Genomic DNA, 17,295 nt, shown 5'->3' on the forward strand with positions numbered 1-17,295 from the left:
GGACAAGGTGTGAACCCTAAAGCTATTCGACCACACAAAGAAGGCAAGGAGAAAGAAAATGACCGAAAGCAAAAAAAACAAGAAGAAGACTCAAAGAAGACACAAAAGTACTAGATGTTACCCTTGAAGAACCTTGGCTCTGATACCACTTGATGGGTTCCTTCTCCATGAAATGACGTAGAGATGAAGGAGAGGAAGCCTTGCCCTTGATCTAGGTTCAACAAAGGAAAGACACAAGGAGATTTTGGGGTGGAGAAAGGAGTGGGTTGCGTGAAAAGGGAGGTGTTTGGCGGAAGCTATTTAGGTGATGGTGTTTGGTGATTTAGGTTGGCTCACTCCAAGGTAGGTGGAGGCCACTCTAGGTCTCACTCTCCAAGGGTGGAGAATGAAGGTAGGCTAGCCGAATTTAGCTAGGGACTAAGGATAGGGACTTGAGGCATAAGAATGCTCACTCAAATTCATATACATCCAAAGTATTTACAAGTGGTGGGGGGTGGGGTATTTATAGGAGAAGTTGCATTTAGGGTTGCATTTAGGGTGTGCATGGCCGAAAATGCCAAGGCAAATGCACTCCAAATGCAATGCCAAATTAACCCTAGATGCAACTTGGTGGCCAAGTTTGGAATCTATGGGATTAGATTGGCTATTTTTAGGTGCATGATAAGTCCATGCAACCTTTGCCCTCCATTGGGCCTAAGCCTTTCTAATCACTAAAAATAGGTCCAAACTCACCAAACTAGGCGTCACCTCCTATGTAATACCCTAGCCCAAATTAAAAAACCCTAATCATCTAAAGCACCCCATAATACAAGGGTAAAATAGGAAATACAAAGAAAATAAATCCTATGACTAAAATACCCCAAAATACAAGGGTAAAATTGGCAAATAAAATAAACCCTATACTAATGAGGCTTAGGAGAGTACTAATACTCTATGATCATGAGGAGAGTATCCCTAGGTGTGTGAACACCCTCCTCCTCTTCGACTCTCCTAGCCATGGACCTAGTGATGGGGCCCATATGTGTCTTTAAGGATGATCCTCCATCAATGTTTCTCCTCATTTTAATCAAACAAGGTCTTTTTAATATTTAAATTTTCTTATTTTTAATTTATCAAGCAAGTTATATTTTGTCAGATGAAACTACTCTCTAAAGTTAAATTAATAAATTGTCAATGCACCAGTTAACGAATCTTTATGCTTTTGACATTAGAGTTTAATAACATATGATATATTTTATTTTATTTTATTCCACATTATGATCTATGTCATGATTTTATCATTTTGGTAAGACATTTGATCTCACTGGATTGGATCCACTGAAGCAATTATTAATCATTTTTCTATCAAAATTGATAAAATTTTTGTTTGGACGTGGATTTTGAACTCGAATCCAAACATGGCTTAGATGAAATGATTCAGCTAACAATGAAATGCTTGGAGGAGGTGAAAATAAACATAGATAGATGAACCTTTAGAATTATTGTTGAATCCACGTGAAGAGAAGAAATAAGTTGGAAAATGGAAATATAACAACTTTTATCGCGTGAATTAATTAAAAATGTTTCTTAAAATATCTTTTAAATTATTATAAAAGTGAATAAATTCCCAACATATGTTTGTTGAGCTGGAGGAGGGCGATGAATAAGAATTTGAGTAGAAAAACGGCGAAGCGATGAATATTTAGGAGGAAAGGAAAGGAAGTGATTTGAGAATTGCATTGAGGGAGAGGGAAATGGAGGGGATTCAGATCCGAGCAGTGTTGTTATTGGTGGTAGCCTCTCTGAGTGTGGCCGTGGCCGATAGTGTCACCGCAGAGGAAGCGAAAGAACTAAGAGAAGAGGTTCGCGAAATGTTCTATCACGCCTTCAATGGATACATGGACCACGCTTTTCCCCTCGACGAATTGAGACCTCTCTCCTGCGCAGGACAGGATACGCTCGGTGGTTACGCCTTAACCTTGGTGCGTACAACATTCTATCTCAATTCATTATCCGTTTCTCCTTTTCATTCTAATTCTTATTGTAATGCATCCATTCCAATCAGATTGACTCGTTAGACACTTTGGCTTTACTCGGTGACCGCCAACGCTTCGCTACCTCCGTTGAATGGATTGGTAAAAACCTTCGTTTTGATATAGTGAGTATGACTATGCGTAGACTACTCCACCCCTCCACCTCCAATCAAACCTCTAACCCTAACCCCTTTTTCTTCAATCTCTTTTATTTCCTTATCCTTTCTTCTACTCGCAGAATAAGACCGTTTCTGTCTTTGAGACTACTATCAGGGTCCTCGGAGGATTGCTTTCGGCTCATCTTATTGCTGCTGATTATGCTACGGTATCTTATTAACTTATTATACAATAACAACGCATATCTTATAACAATTTCAAACTCAATGGTGACCCTATCTCTTGTTTCGTGCTTGCTGAGGGCACGTTAGGGTTTCTTACCTTTGGTTTCCAGCTGGATACCAACTTGCTCTCTTGCTTAGCAAGGGGATTTGGATCTTGGGAGTTTGCAATCCCATTTTTATTTCTTTGGTAGAGAATTGGCTATACTATAATACCTTTTTCTATAAACTAATTCCTTGGGAACCAAGTAAGTCATATAATTTTCCTTTTGTACTATTAACATGATCTGAGGGAGAAGGTTGTCTTCAGAAGTGTTGTTGTCTTTCTACTTACCTTTTTTTTTCCTTTGATGTTTTCCTGTTTATCATTTATAGGAATTTTTTCTTCTTGTGAAAATACTTTTTCACCTATTAAGTTTTCATGGGTTTTATTTTTTGGCTGCTTTTATCATAGAATTTCTGAGCTTGAGGTAAAAAGAAGCATCAAAGATATGTCAGAGTGATTGGTAGTAGTGTTGGAGTCCGTGCTTAATAATAATAGGTGGTTTTGGTATGTTTGGAGAGGAGCTGTAGAGGCTCCAATAAAGAGTGTAGATCAGACAGAGGGTAGACCTATTGCTAGGGGTAAAGGGAGACAAAAAACTATAGGTGTAAGTGTGTAACCATTTGGAAGTTTTAGAGATCATTGATTTGTTTATAGAAATTATGCACAATAGAATATTATGATGTTGTTTGATTCATGTAGCTCAACTCCACTTACTGGTGAGCTCCACTTAATGGGAAATGGCCTGGTTGTTGATGTTGTAGTATCTATGCATTCCCAGCATATTGATTTGGCATGTCATGATTCAGTTCTCTTGTTAATGTTAATTCATATTAGAATATATTTGTACAGTGTTTTTAAGTTTTCAACAATTATGTTCACATTTGTTGTCTGCAGGGCATGAGAGTTCCATCATATGATAATCAGCTACTAAACTTAGCTGAAGATCTTGCCAGGAGGTTGTTACCTGCATTTGATACCCCTACAGGTATTACTCAATCATACACAATTATGCTTGTCTTTTTGTAACTTGCTCTCACTATCATCTTTCTCAATTCCAGAAAGGGTTATTTTATTGCATAAATATGTTATATTTTAAATTTTCACTCTTTATGGCATTTTATACCACTATACTGTTGACAAACACTGACACATACATGGTGAAGCATATGTCGAGAATGATACTATGTGTTTATGGCAAAATCCTGAGTGGTTAGTGTAGGATGGTTAAATTACAAGGGTTGAAATTTGGCACAATTTTTTTAAAAGGGGTAATTTTAATCAGGGAAAAAGCAGGAAAGTACAGTGAAGGTGAGAGGATAAGGTATACTACAAAACATTTTTTTAAAAAAATAAATAATTCAGCAAGGCTGCTCATCTCTGCAAATTGGATAGGGCAACTCCCTTGAAACAGCTATGAGCAGAACATCAAATAGAAGCTAAAAGCATAATCCTATCCCATAGTAGCAAATTTAATTGCAAAGTCCCTCTTAAATATCCATGCATGTTGCTCTAAGCCTAATGTACCAAATTGCATAAACTGCACGTTGTGTCAAGATTTTGGCTTCATATGTTTTTAATGTGACCTACAACTACAACCAACCTCCCAATAACTAGAAAATATTTTGTTTAATTCGTTCACCACACCAGATCATTGGAAAGCCCTCATAATTCTTCATAGCTTAAATGAACTAAAAGATGGAACCTTAAAAAAATGTTGCTATCCTTCTCTGAGAAGAGAGTGGTATCATTCAGCAAATTTAAAAAGTGGAACTCTCATATTATCTGAACCAACTCTGGTACCCTTGGTGAGATACTTATCTAGGACTCTCAAAAACATGTGACTTAGAACAAGAAAAAGAACATGCGTTCTTCTTGCTTGACTTGCCATACATGAAACCAAGTTTTTCATTATTTGCAATCACAGGAAAACAAGGGCAGTGAAGAGACATCTAGAATCAGTGTCCCAGTTATTTATTTTTAGTGATGCAGAACTGCTCATTTTTTTAGCTTAGCTTAAGAGAGAATGCTGTTTTAGCTCCCTAACCCAATGTTTTGATAGAGGGAGAGAAATTGGAGAGGAAAGTAAATTTTTGAAATTTGAAAATTTCTCTTCTTTGGTTCAAGAGAAAATGAAGAGATAGAAGAGATAAAAGTTGACTACTTGACTTTTATGAAACAAACATTTCAATTTTTCCCTCTTTATTTTCTTTCTAATTCAAATTTCAAAACTTATCCTCTCATCCAAACAAAGGTTAATAGTTCATCATATGCTGGTTTTGATATGCTATGTTTTTTGCAGGAATTCCATTTGGATCTGTAAATTTGCTTCATGGAGTTGATAAACACGAAAGCAAGGTAAAACAACCTTCTCTTAAGCTTCCTCCTTTTATGTTAGAAACTTAGAATATGTGAGTCTTCAACATAGTCACTTATCTGCTAAAGTGGCTGCTAATTTCAAAATATATATATAAGAAACAAAATTGTGCAAAAAATTAGTGCAAGATGCCTCAGAAACTGGTCTTATCTACATTATTTTCTTTTTGAGAAGCAGAGAATGTTTCCTTACATCAGTTCTCTCATCTTCTTTTGTTTTTGTGTTTATATTGTGTTAAAATTAGTACTTCTGTGTTTAGATAACTTCAACAGCTGGTGGTGGGACCTTGACTCTTGAATTTGGAGTTCTAAGCCGTTTGACAAATGATCCTAGTAAGTATACCATTTTCCCTTTAGGTCTATTGTAAGCATACATTATCAAGGAATCCATGTTATAGTCATTGAGAAGATATGTCAACTAAAGTTCTAAATAAACAAGGACCAAGTGCAATCTTGTACTGTATCCACAGAAAATTACTCTAGAAGTTGTCTTGGTATCATTCACTAGTAAGAAATATGATTAAAGTTGGCCAACAAATGACAGGATTGTATTGATGGCTTTTGTTTAGTGTTCTACTCTCATGGCATACATCGATATTATTCTAGTTCCTATCAATTTTATTTGGCCCAAATGTGTTGGTTGGTTTTTTCTCCCTTTTCCAAGCAGGTCTCTCCCCATATTTGGTGCCCAAAGATTGAGGTGATAACCCACCCTTCTCCGACAATATTTCTGGCATTTCCCTGTGTTTTCTGGCCATTCTCATATCTGTTCTCCACAGTTTCTGGTCATCCCTAATCTCTGGGCACTTTCTGATGAACCTGTCATTGTTTCCAGTCTTTTTACCTTTTAAATTTTTTATTCTATTTGATAGAATAGTGGCCATCCTGCTATAGCATTTTCAGGGTTGTGCACTCTGTGTCACTATTTGGGATTGAGAATTTGAGATTAACAACTATGGTTTTACCATATGCTTTTGATTTTTGACCTTTTTTAATCTATCATCAATCTTTCTATTCTTCACTATCTTGGGGAAGTGGGGACATGCCAACATGGTCTTGTTACTGATAATCCAATCTGTTTGTTTCTTTGACTTGCAGTTTTTGAACAAGTGACCAAGAATGCAGTGCGTGGACTTTGGGCACGACGTTCAAAGCTTAATTTGGTTGGTGCTCATATTAATGTTTTTACAGGTGAATGGACACAAAAGGTACAAAGTATATTTTATTTGTTGAAATCATACATATACACACATATGTGTGTCTATAATGACACTTTTTTATTTGTTTTGTGGCATTATTTCTTTTTTTAGAGAGCAGATTCTTAAAATGATAGAGCCGTAAATATTTAGAATGTGATGCTCTACTTTCTGTACCAATTATAGTGCCTCTTATCTTACTAGTGTTTTATTTTATCTAAATGTGACCACTTCTACATACCCTACTCCCGGGGTCTAAATAAATGTACAGGGACCCTGAGTCCTACCTAAAGCTATGTTAGCAATTCCTGCTTAATCTTCTTCTTTTTCTCTCTCTGTCTCTCGCCCTCTACATGGTGTAAGGGATGGGTTGTCAACTTTGACTTAAACCCTATTTCTCTCATCCTTCTATTGAAAGAGATTGCAAATTGATTATTTTCTAGTTCAGATGGGCTTTGTATGTGTTCTGAGTTGATGGATGCTTTCTTTTTAAATGGATTATGCATGACTATGGAGTCAAAATTCTATTGTGGGGGAGAGGAGCTTTGAAGTTTGACCCAGGTAGAAGTGGGGTGTATCTAGGCAAGAAGTTGACTTACCAACCCTTGACAAGTGTGACAAAGTCCACATAAGTTTGGGTTCAGCTGATTTTTTGCTGCAGCACCTCTGGCTTAATTGCTTTTGATGTTTTCCCTGCCTCATCCAAATTGTTTCCATTGTTCAGAGGAGTGTTGCCGTTCTGGATAGTTCAAATTTTCTTGAATTAGTAGTGAGACTGAAATAATTGAGACATGAAAGTGGAAGGATCACCCAGTGTGAGACTGAAATAATTGAAACATGCAAGTGGAAGGATCACCCAATGGTACATGTCTAGTCCTGACAAAGAACACCATCTTGCCTATGACCCATCTTCTGAGAAGGAAAAGATAGCAGAGGACAATTAAACAGATACTAGAGGATGATAAATTTTCAATCCAATTATTGAAATCATATTTGTTAACTGATGCTGTCCCTGGACATTGTGATGCAGTCACCATTTAGAGGTTTTGTTTGGTAACAAATATGATTTAGTGAAAACATCAGCAAGCTACTCCCTAGTCCTCACATGACAAAGAAATTAGTCCTTGCTGGATATTTTTCATCAACAAATCACAATCAGCCTCAATATGCTTTCTCCTCTCATGTAAGATTAGATTAGAGTAAATGTGGAGGAGTTGCTTAATTGTCAAACTCACATCAAAACTGAATAAGCATTGCACTTTTGACTTTGAGAGAATTCTCACCAAGTACTGGAAAAATCATATCAATGCCATTGTAGCTTGAGCAATAACTATGTATTAGACTCTGCATTCAATCTAGTTACTGCACTCTGCTTCCTACTCCTCCATGAAACCAAGTTACCCCCATCAAGGAACAATAACTCGAAGAAGACTTCCTATCAAACTATGTGATGACATTTGCTGAAGTTTATATGTTCTAGGTTATATTTTAACTTGGGTTTCCTTTTGTTGACATGCTGAAAGCTTAGTAAGCTTCCAGCTTGAGGGGGAGTGTTAAGAATATAGTATAATAACAAGGAAAATGTTTTCATGGTTTAGTGACTAGTTACTTGTAGTGCAGTCAAAGAAGAGTATAAGAGTCATTATGCACTTACTCTGGTTTCTGAGCATAGTAGTGGTTTAGGTTTGGCTTGTGTATTCTACTATTTTGAGTAATTAATAAGTGAACTTTCTCCTTCTGTCAGGAACCAGAGGGGCCTTGGTGTAAAAGCAATAATGATAAAGGTGAATGATAAGGGCTCTGAACAGAATATTTGTGTTATTGTTCATTGGAGGCAAACTACCTCAATAAATACAAGATATAAAGCAGACATTCTTCTATAATTAAGGATAATTGATTATTAAATAAAGGTGACAAATCTTAACTAAAAGGGATAAATAGGGGAAAAAATAGTGGGCAATATTTCTCTATAAACAGTAGATATAGCAACAAAAGGTAATAAGAATATAAAATGTGCATAATGATTGTAGGGTTCAGTTTGACCTTAAACAAAGTTGTTGCTGTTGACGGTGGTTAACTTTTCCTCAGGCTCTAGACTTGAGCTTATCTGTGTGTTAATTAGTTAATTTGTTATTCATTTCTTTGGTAAGTAAATTACTTAATTTGTAGGGTTTGTGTTGCTTCTCAACTAGATGTTGGCTTAGTTTATTGCTTCTCAACAGTTATTTATTGTTAGCTATGTTTTAGTTGTATAGTTGTCTGTGAAAGTGAAAAATATGAATTTTCTGTTGTTTTACAATTTATAGATTATGCATCCGTTTGTCATTGCCTCACTGATCTTTCTCTACCTGAATATGCCCAACTTTTCAATTAGGACATAGATTCTTTCATTTTATGTGTATCAATAGTTACTACAGTTATCTCTTTGCCTTCTTGCAGGACGCTGGGATAGGAACTAGTATTGACTCGTTCTATGAGTATCTGTTGAAGGTTAGTAACAGAAATTTAGTGGGGTGAAGCCTCTATGGAGCAATTTGTACTGAGGAGTTAATTCCTAGTTTCCTATGATTATGTAGAAGAACTATGGCTTGATAAACCAAAACATACATGTGATACTTTACAAATTTTGTATACAAATATTTTGTGATAATGTATTTCCCTATGTGCATGTTTGTGTGTGAACACACTTATTTTTGTTTTATTTGCTGTTTTGGCTTTATTATCTAATTTGATATTATTCCCATTTGTACATGTTTCTTCTTTTGCTTCCTTGCAATATATCTGATTGAGGGAAAAAAAGTCTTATAATCTTGTTCTGTGCTTTCTTTATAAATTAATCAGTTTGTCTTTTACCAAAATATTTAAAAGCAAGTAAATTTCTTCCTGCATCTACCAGAAACAAACAAGTAAAATTGCTCAGCATGATATTCTTCCTATTACTATTCTACCATTTGTTTGAATTCTGTGTAAAGGATTTCCTCAGAATTCTTTTTATACAGTATGGGCTTTAACAACACAATATTTTATAAGAACAGGTAGAAGTGAGAACTGTAATTTTGACTTTGTTTAAAAATTCTAAAATTAGTCGGCTTGTTTGTGCCAACTTATTTATGCTTTTCAGCTCTATTTTGCTGAAATGACATATGATTCATTGATTCTACAACATATACAAGTTGTTCTTAAAGTTAAAGATCCTTTTTTGAGGAAAATTGCAAAATGAAATAAAGGTTAAAATATTTTAAATATTTTAAATATTTTAAATATTTTAAATTCAAGGACATTTATATACCCATGTTATTATGTCATCTAGTGGTTATTGATCATCCAATTTTGAAATGTTATTAACCGGGCAGAATAATTTTAGGTAGAATTCTTTTTTGTTGTTGTTTTCCCTTTTTTTGGGGCATTACTATGTTAGTTGATGTGCATTGAGTTCTCTGAATTTGTTTTCCATACATGACCTTTCAGGCGTATTTATTATTTGGAGATGAGGAGTACTTGTATATATTTCAAGAAGCTTATGCTGCTGCCATGCATTATCTTTACCATGACCCTTGGTAAAAGTTTGTGGCTAATATACTTGACTTGCTGTCCATAGTTCTTTCAAATGCATACATATGTTTATTTTCAAATGTATTTCAAGTTTGAAACTCAGATTTGTGTTTATGCTTCAAGGTATGTAGAAGTGAATATGGACTCTGCTGCTATTGTCTGGCCATTATTTAACAGCCTGCAGGCATTTTGGCCTGGCCTTCAGGTTTTCATTTTTCTGTGTTTTGATATAATAGTATTTTTTGTTGACTTGGGATAAATAATATCATGGTAGGGCTAATTGAAATGTGTAATTTTGCAAGGTTTTAGCTGGAGATATCAATCCTGCAATCCGCACCCATGCTGCCTTCTTGAGTGTCTGGAGAAGATATGGTTTTACCCCTGAGGGCTTTAATCTTGCTAGTCTTAGTGTTCAGGTATAATTAGTCCTAACACCAGAGGGCCAATGTGGCTATTAAATTGATGCTTAATTATAGCTTCAGCATTCTTCCTATTAGTTGTATTTTAGGGTAGGGTAATTGATGATTGTTGCACCAGAATTAGAGTGACGTTCTCTTAAATAAACTTCTATCTCAAATATCTGTTCATGGCTATTAAAATGATACTTAATTATAGATTCAGCCTTCTTTCTATTAGTTACGTTTTACGGTAGGGTAATTGATGATTTGTTGCACCAGAATTAAAGTGATGTTCTCTTAAATAAACTACCTCAAAATATCTGTTCATGTAATGTAAGTAAATCTTGTTTTAAAATGTATCTCAATGGAGAGAAAATTGGGAAAGACTTGGGAAAATAAAAATGTCAGAGACTAGAGATGGAGAGGGTCTCGGAAGAGAAGCAATGAATAAATTCTATCCCACAAATGTAAAGCCAATTTCTTAGAAAGTGTTAAGATGTCCCACATTGACTAGGAATATGGCCAAAATACTAAGACTAAGATAATCTTTCTCTCTTAAGCTAGCTTTTCAGGTTGAGTTAGGTTTGATTCATTTCTTATATGATATTAGAGCCTAGTCAATCTTGATGAGTTACTTTTTGAAGTTGGTTAGGTCCAGTTTATTTCTAATATGGTATAAGAGTCTATCTAGTCTTAATATTGGGACATAGAAAATGTTTAGTCCAGAAAGTTTATGGTTTTATGCTCAAGTTATCTAGTCTTTGGTGCAAAGGGTGTGTTAAGATGTCATGCATTGGCTAGGAATATGGCCAAAATACCTGTTATATGTCTTGGACAATCGTCCTCCTTTAAGCTAGCTTTTCGGGTTAAGTTAGGCTAAGTTCATTACTTCATTTTTAGTAGACTGTACACTGGTAAAGGCAAAGCATTTAAAATGATTCAGACATAACTTCTTCATTGCAAGCCACACCCAATGATTGTCAGGAGTCCCTAAAAAATTGTTCCGTAGAAATGTAAAATGCTAGTTGCCTTATAATGGCAAGAACAATTTGAAGTTAGATCTAAACATAATATTGAGAGAAAGATCATTTTGAGGTATAGGACTTTGCAACAAGTGTTGATACTTGATACTAAAACTACTCATAAGATGAACATTAGTTTTGTATTATGGATTTAACTGGTTTGTCTTGTCAGTTTTTTAATTTTGAGCAATCCATGATGTTAATGATAGATTGAGTGTGGAAGATTTTAAGATATAACTAGCTATTGAGTTGATGGCCCTTCATTTTCATTTACATTTGATTGCCCTTCATTATGTTGCTAACAGAAAACATCTTACAATGCTCCTTTTCTTTTTTGAAATCTTTTGGTTGATTATCTATAAATATTTATGAACAGTTTATATAATTTTTCTCGCATTATATCAGCATGGGCAAAAGAGTTACCCGTTGCGGCCTGAGCTAATTGAGAGCACCTATTGGCTATACAAAGCTACCAGAGATCCTAGGTTTGCTTATATATTCCTTTAAATTGTATTATCATTGTAAAATTTGGCTCATGTCTGATTTGGTAATATTAATTACTGTATGACAGCTGTGTATATAGTCCATGCTTTGTTTCCTTACAGCTTGAGACAAAAATGGTTTGGTCTTTGGGCAATTCATTTACCACAGCCTTTTTAAAAATTTTCAGTTTCAGTTTACATGGTTTTTCATCTCAATCTCATAATATTATTCACCAAACTCTTGTGTTTCACAATCCTGTACCATTTTCTGTTTCATGGTATTTTATTTTATTTTTGTTTTTTGTTCTCTCTAAATATGTAATTTTGTCACTTCTCTGATCATCCTCCTTCTATGCTTTTATTTTATTTTATTTTATTTTTGTTTTTCAATTTCTGCTACACTGATCTTGTTTCTCAGAGACCATTACTGGCACTGTTCAGTCCTTAGTTTCCATTCACAATTTCACATTGTGTTGATCCTTCGAAGCTTGCAAGCTAACATCCTGATAGATACCATCAAGAATTAGGGTGAAGAATATGCCACTGGTGAATGCAGTGGGGGCACTGGCGGGAGGGGGCAAGTTTTTATCCTCATTGGTTGGCCTTTGTTACAATCAAGAAATGAGAGAAGAGTAATTGTGTTATGTCAAGGATTGCTGATTACTTGTTGATCTCTTCTTTATAGTATAGATATAATTACGATAGGGGATATTATAAATTTATACTTAATGATGGAGATAACAAAATCACTATTTAAAGACTATTTGGTTACAATTGTGTTCCCCCTCTATGCCTTACACCCTCTTAATCATTGGTCTCCTATCAGTTGCCTTAATGCCTTTTCAGCTGTGTTTATGATTGTTTATATAAATATAAATATATATATATATATATATATATATATATATATATATATATATATATATATATATGAAGAGGGATCCATTTATTTTAGAAGTAAGTCTACCAAGACTTACTCTATTCAATAACTCATGTTCTACATCAAATTTCAACGATCCAACCATTGAAATTAAAGTTTTTAATGCATAAATCAAGTTTGCAAATTTTTTAAAAATTTGAAAACTATTTGATACTTCATTTCATTAATTCAAATTGATAGATAATCATAAAATCATTTTATACATTGATTTGAATTAATGAAACGAAGTATCAAATGGTTTTTAAATTTTTTAGAAATTTGCAAATTTGATTTATGCATTAAAAACTTTAATTTCAACGATTCATTTGATGTAGAATGAGTTGTTGAATAGAGTAAGTCTAGATAGACTTACTCCTGGAGTAAACGGATCTCTCATATATATATACTAGAATTTAAGCTTAGGGCCTAACTCAACCCCAAATAGCTATTTGTAAGGTGAGGATTGCCCAAGTTTTTTAAGCCATATATCTAGCTGATGTGGGACTAAACATCACTCTTGAGGCTGCAATTGAGTCAGCCTCTTTCTAAAGAGGCCACAATTCTATGGTGGAATAGGGGTGATTGCAATCAAGGCTTCTTTTCAATACTTAGTCACTCATTGCTCCGCCCTGGAATGTGGCAATGCAGGTAGCCCAACATTGGATCTATGATAGGCTATGTAACACATTTACTGAATAATAAGAAAGCATTCTCATTTTGAATTCTCACTAAAACATTTTGTTCTATCTCTTTCACTTCCCCTCTAAATTTAACTGTTAGAAAATCAATTTCCCTGGGAAAAAAAAATCTACTGAAAGTAGCTTCTGGGTGGGAAAAAATCCTTTTAATCATTATAGTCTATAGATAAATGGCTTTTTTTTGTTGCTATTTTTCCTTTGCTTTTAGAGGACGCCATAATTTTTTCCTCCCTTTTCTCTGAAAAAGGGAAATTAGGATTACTTTTTCTTGTTGAACTTCTATGTATTTTTTGTTAATCGTTGTGACGTAAGTTTTAGTCAGTTGACAATTTGACATGAAGCTTGATTTTGTCCTTTGTAGATATCTTGATGCCGGGAGGGACATGGTTGCTAGTTTACAGTATGGAACTCGATGCCCTTGCGGATACTGTCACATTTCAGATGTTGAGCATCACAATCAGGAAGATCACATGGAGAGCTTCTTCTTAGCTGAGACAGTAAGAATAAATTCTTCATAACATAATTGATAATTTTGAGAACACAAGCTATCAACTTAAAAACAAAAAAAAAAAGGAACATAATCTCTCAGTTGTATTTTATTGAAGATTGTTGTAGCGTGTAATTATGTATAGAATATATTTCCTGATTTATTAGGATTAGTTTTTCCTAATTTCCTCCTCATTATTATTATTATTATTATGTACAGTTTGTTAGCCTAAAATCTATAGGTTAGCATTTATTTCATTTATTTTTCTTGTCTATATATGTTGTACCTACTGCTGTAAAGAATCAGAAAATATAACATACATTTCAGTTCTCTTTCCAAGTAAGATCATTGGCCAAGATAGGTAGATTGATTTTATTTAGGGATCCAAATAGTCTCTCTTATAAGATTGAGAATTGTGTGGTATATTGTGATTTTAGATGAGGCTCTGATATCATGTCAAGGACTAACAATCCTAGAAGCTCAAGTTGTTAAGTGGATGTCTATGAATGGGTTTACGTCTCTTCAGTTTCATTTTGTCTTATATTTCTACTTTTCTTTCTTTATAAATTATGCCTCTTATACCATTAACATCTATCTTGCTTTTCATATTATCTTTTTTCCCCCCATGTATTTATTTAATTTAAAGAAAAATGCTGCTACTAACCTATGTTAAAATTAGGTCAAGTATCTTTGGCTTCTGTTTGATTTGGCTGTGGGTCCTGATAACCTTGTGGAAAATGGGCCATACAAGTGAGTGACTTGTGCATTTGCAATTTAGTGGCTTAACTATTTTGTACAATAAAATGAAGGTACTTGTTTCTACATTTATTCTGTGAAACAGGTACATATTCAGCACTGAAGGTCATTTACTTCCTGCAACTCCTCAAATCTCCCTAGTGAGGGAACATTGTTTATACTATGGGGCTTTTTGTAGAACCGGTGATTCGAGACAAACTTACTTTATGCCAGAGCCTGATGAAGATAAAAAAGAATCCAATGATACTAGATTTTTTGAGAGTTGGACTAAAGCTACATATTCACCAGACTACACTACTTTTGAGCCAAGTGCCGTCTCAGGTTTGATCAAGGTACTTGGTACACTTTCCTCCCTTCTCTCTTGGGCTTCTTTCTCTCGTTTTACAGTATTCATATTACTTGTGTGGTTGTGCTAAATATTACAATTTGATCTTCTATTTCCCTTCATTCATTCATGTTGCTATAGGAATATTTATTTTGTTAGGATTTGGGTTCCACTGCATATTTTCTATTTCTTATTCTGTATGTTGTGAGAAGGAAAAAAAGGAATAGTCTGTTGCCCATTCTCTCTTCAAAGTTCAAAATTAGATTAAAACTATAAAATATCAATATGGTTACTGTGTGGTATGTGTTGACTCATTGACTGTTGACAACTTCGGCATATATTGGGCTGGAAGTTTTCTACAACTTGCAGACTGTGTTTAGGTGCTTACAGCAGCGTGTCAAATAAAACAAAGTAGTTTATTTTGTCTTTGACATTATGACCTGATCAGACTGCTTGGGTTAGCATCCCATTCGTTTTGGTTTTTGGTCTAAGCCATACTCCGGTAACCTGATGCAAAAGGCAATGGAAGTGTAAAATGTCAGAGTATTGGTCCAACATTTTCATGACCTCATCAGTCAATGCTCCTGTGCCAGCCATCTCGTGTATATTGTCTCTCAAGCATGTTCTTGCTTTATAGGTTTGAACTTTGAAGTGACATAAATTTTAGCTCACAAGTGGTTCTGTAGAAATCTGATTAGTTTTCTTGTGTATTTTGGGATTTTGTTTATTATTTTACAATTCCATTTGGAACAACTATTTCATGTCGAGTATTTTGTTTACATTTCTGCAGGGTTTCTGCCCAGGATTAAATCATGGACAGAAGTTTGGTATATTATATGCGCATTCAACTGATGAACGTCATTATTATGAAACCAACCAAGTCCAGCAGAAAGAACCAACTACTGTGCAAAGCCATTCAGTATTGGTTCTTCGTGGCCAGAGTTCTGACCATTTGCCACCAGACCATGGCAGTGTTCATAATGATAGTCAAACACGTGAATCAGACGTTACTCTTTGAAGTTGGAGGGACTTCTGGTGCTAGTAGAAACCAAGGTTCTGATCCCAGCAACATAGGAATTATAAGATCTCAGTTATGCAAGAGGATTGGTTGGGAAAGATATTATTTTGAACTTCAAAGGGTTTTATTTCTCAAATTTCTGCAGGCTCACCCATCTGAAATTTAAATTCGAGTTTTGTAAGTCTGTCCATCACTGAAAAAGAATGCATTTGGTAATTTCGGCAACTGTTGATAGTGAGCATGGAGCTGAAAGAGTTAAATTATGGATGAACTGACCCGTTAGATGTACTTCTAATGTTGTGCTACTGAGCCTGAGACGTCCTGCCTCCTAATCATTGGGCACGTGTAAAAGAATGTAATTGTAATGTTTTTTGTTGTATCATTTTTACTAAAGGCTCTTGTAACCTATTGTCAGGTTTAAATCTAATCATTGTACATGAGATAGGTATTATCAGATCCTTAAAATTAAACCATAATTTCAATTGCTGATAGAAAGGAAATTATCAATCATCCATTAGATCAAGCACACATATATATTAGATTTCTGGATGTACACTTGTTTTTTATATTGTAAATGCATAAAATCATTACTTTTATTTTTAAATTAAGAGATTTTTTTTTTGTTATATAACTGGATTAACTCTTATAGAAATAAAGTAGTAATTTCTGTCGTATTTTAAGAACATTTTATAATATTATAAGATTAAAAATATATTTGAACATTAAAATTTATGTTAACAATGTAATTATTTTTTATTAAAACAATATCAAAATTGAGAATATTTATTATAAGTAAAATCTCCCTTTACTCCAAAATTCTTTTTTCAAACAGTTAAACGCTATCTTTGAAGGTTGCATATAAATCTCATATCGGCCATTATTCCGATCAGATCCTGTGACTACCAGACTTTCAGGTTATGGTGTTTAGTACTTAAACCAACTAGCATGATTTTAATCTCGATATGCAGCTTGGCCATTCCCATTTTCAAGGTTTTCAGAATTTTCAATAAAGTGTCATTATTGTTTTATTTGGTCCAAAACCCTCAGTGTTCAGTAGTCACATTGGATCCTGACTAATTCAAACTGAGTCGTTTCCATTTAAGCAGCAAAGCGCTCTTTGTGTATGCCTGCATGCATGCATACACACATGTAAGACTCAAACTTGATATTTTGCTAAAGGGGAACCTAGGTTCTTGCTACTTGCATCAATTAACTTGGGTACTATTTCCTTTGTTAATTACATGTTTACTTGTCCTTTCATTTGATCACAAGTGTATTAAGGCATATAAGCTATATTTGATATGAGGTTCATTTATTGTTGGAATAACATCAGGGAACATTATTAAAGTAGTTATCATTGCTCTGTCTGTCTCTCCTCTTCCTGCTTTGTGTGTATGAATAATTGCTTGTTGACAGGACTATTGTTTTGCTACAGGTGGCAATCTCTTTGGCTGCTTGCATATATTTTCTTAATGAAAAGACAGAGCATGGCTAGAGCATTCATTATTGGGTAAGTGGTATACCTTAATTCAACTTATGTTTTTTTCTATGATTTTTTACTATTTGCCATCACCGTTACCATTATTTTATTTTGCAATATTATAGGTTTGGAGCTCTAGTGGCTGGATGGGTCTCTGGTACAGTGCTGTTACCCAATATTCCATCTAAGTTGC

The 17,295-nt window shown here is 34.5% G+C and overlaps 1 protein-coding gene across 1 annotated transcript; it reads left to right on the forward strand.

Moving 5' to 3' along the window:
- Positions 1-1,409: 1,409 nt before the first annotated feature.
- LOC109807330 (Glycosyl hydrolase family 47 protein) lies at positions 1,410-16,132 on the forward strand. The gene is made up of 16 exons (XM_020369852.3): positions 1,410-1,961; positions 2,045-2,137; positions 2,251-2,337; positions 3,291-3,381; positions 4,696-4,751; positions 5,030-5,102; positions 5,868-5,977; positions 8,405-8,455; positions 9,434-9,522; positions 9,641-9,722; positions 9,820-9,933; positions 11,343-11,422; positions 13,398-13,533; positions 14,203-14,273; positions 14,365-14,611; positions 15,395-16,132. The coding sequence occupies exons 1-16, from the start codon at positions 1,734-1,736 to the stop codon at positions 15,620-15,622; spliced, it is 1,836 nt and encodes a 611-aa protein (XP_020225441.1). The 5' UTR covers positions 1,410-1,733; the 3' UTR covers positions 15,623-16,132.
- The last annotated feature ends 1,163 nt before the right edge of the window (positions 16,133-17,295 follow it).

This window comes from Cajanus cajan, chromosome 7 (assembly GCF_000230855.2).
Source record: "Cajanus cajan strain Asha chromosome 7, NIPB_CcT2T_4, whole genome shotgun sequence".
In the NCBI taxonomy this organism is placed as follows: Eukaryota; Viridiplantae; Streptophyta; class Magnoliopsida; order Fabales; family Fabaceae; genus Cajanus; species Cajanus cajan.

Excerpts from the sequence above, each read along its gene's own strand:
- LOC109807330 (XM_020369852.3), top strand. The coding sequence starts at position 1,734 with ATGGAGGGGATTCAGATCCGAGCAGTGTTGTTATTGGTGGTAGCCTCT. Across the intron at positions 3,382-4,695 it reads TGCATTTGATACCCCTACAG|GAATTCCATTTGGATCTGTA; the intron begins GTATTACTCAAT and ends TGTTTTTTGCAG. Across the intron at positions 11,423-13,397 it reads AAAGCTACCAGAGATCCTAG|ATATCTTGATGCCGGGAGGG; the intron begins GTTTGCTTATAT and ends TGTCCTTTGTAG.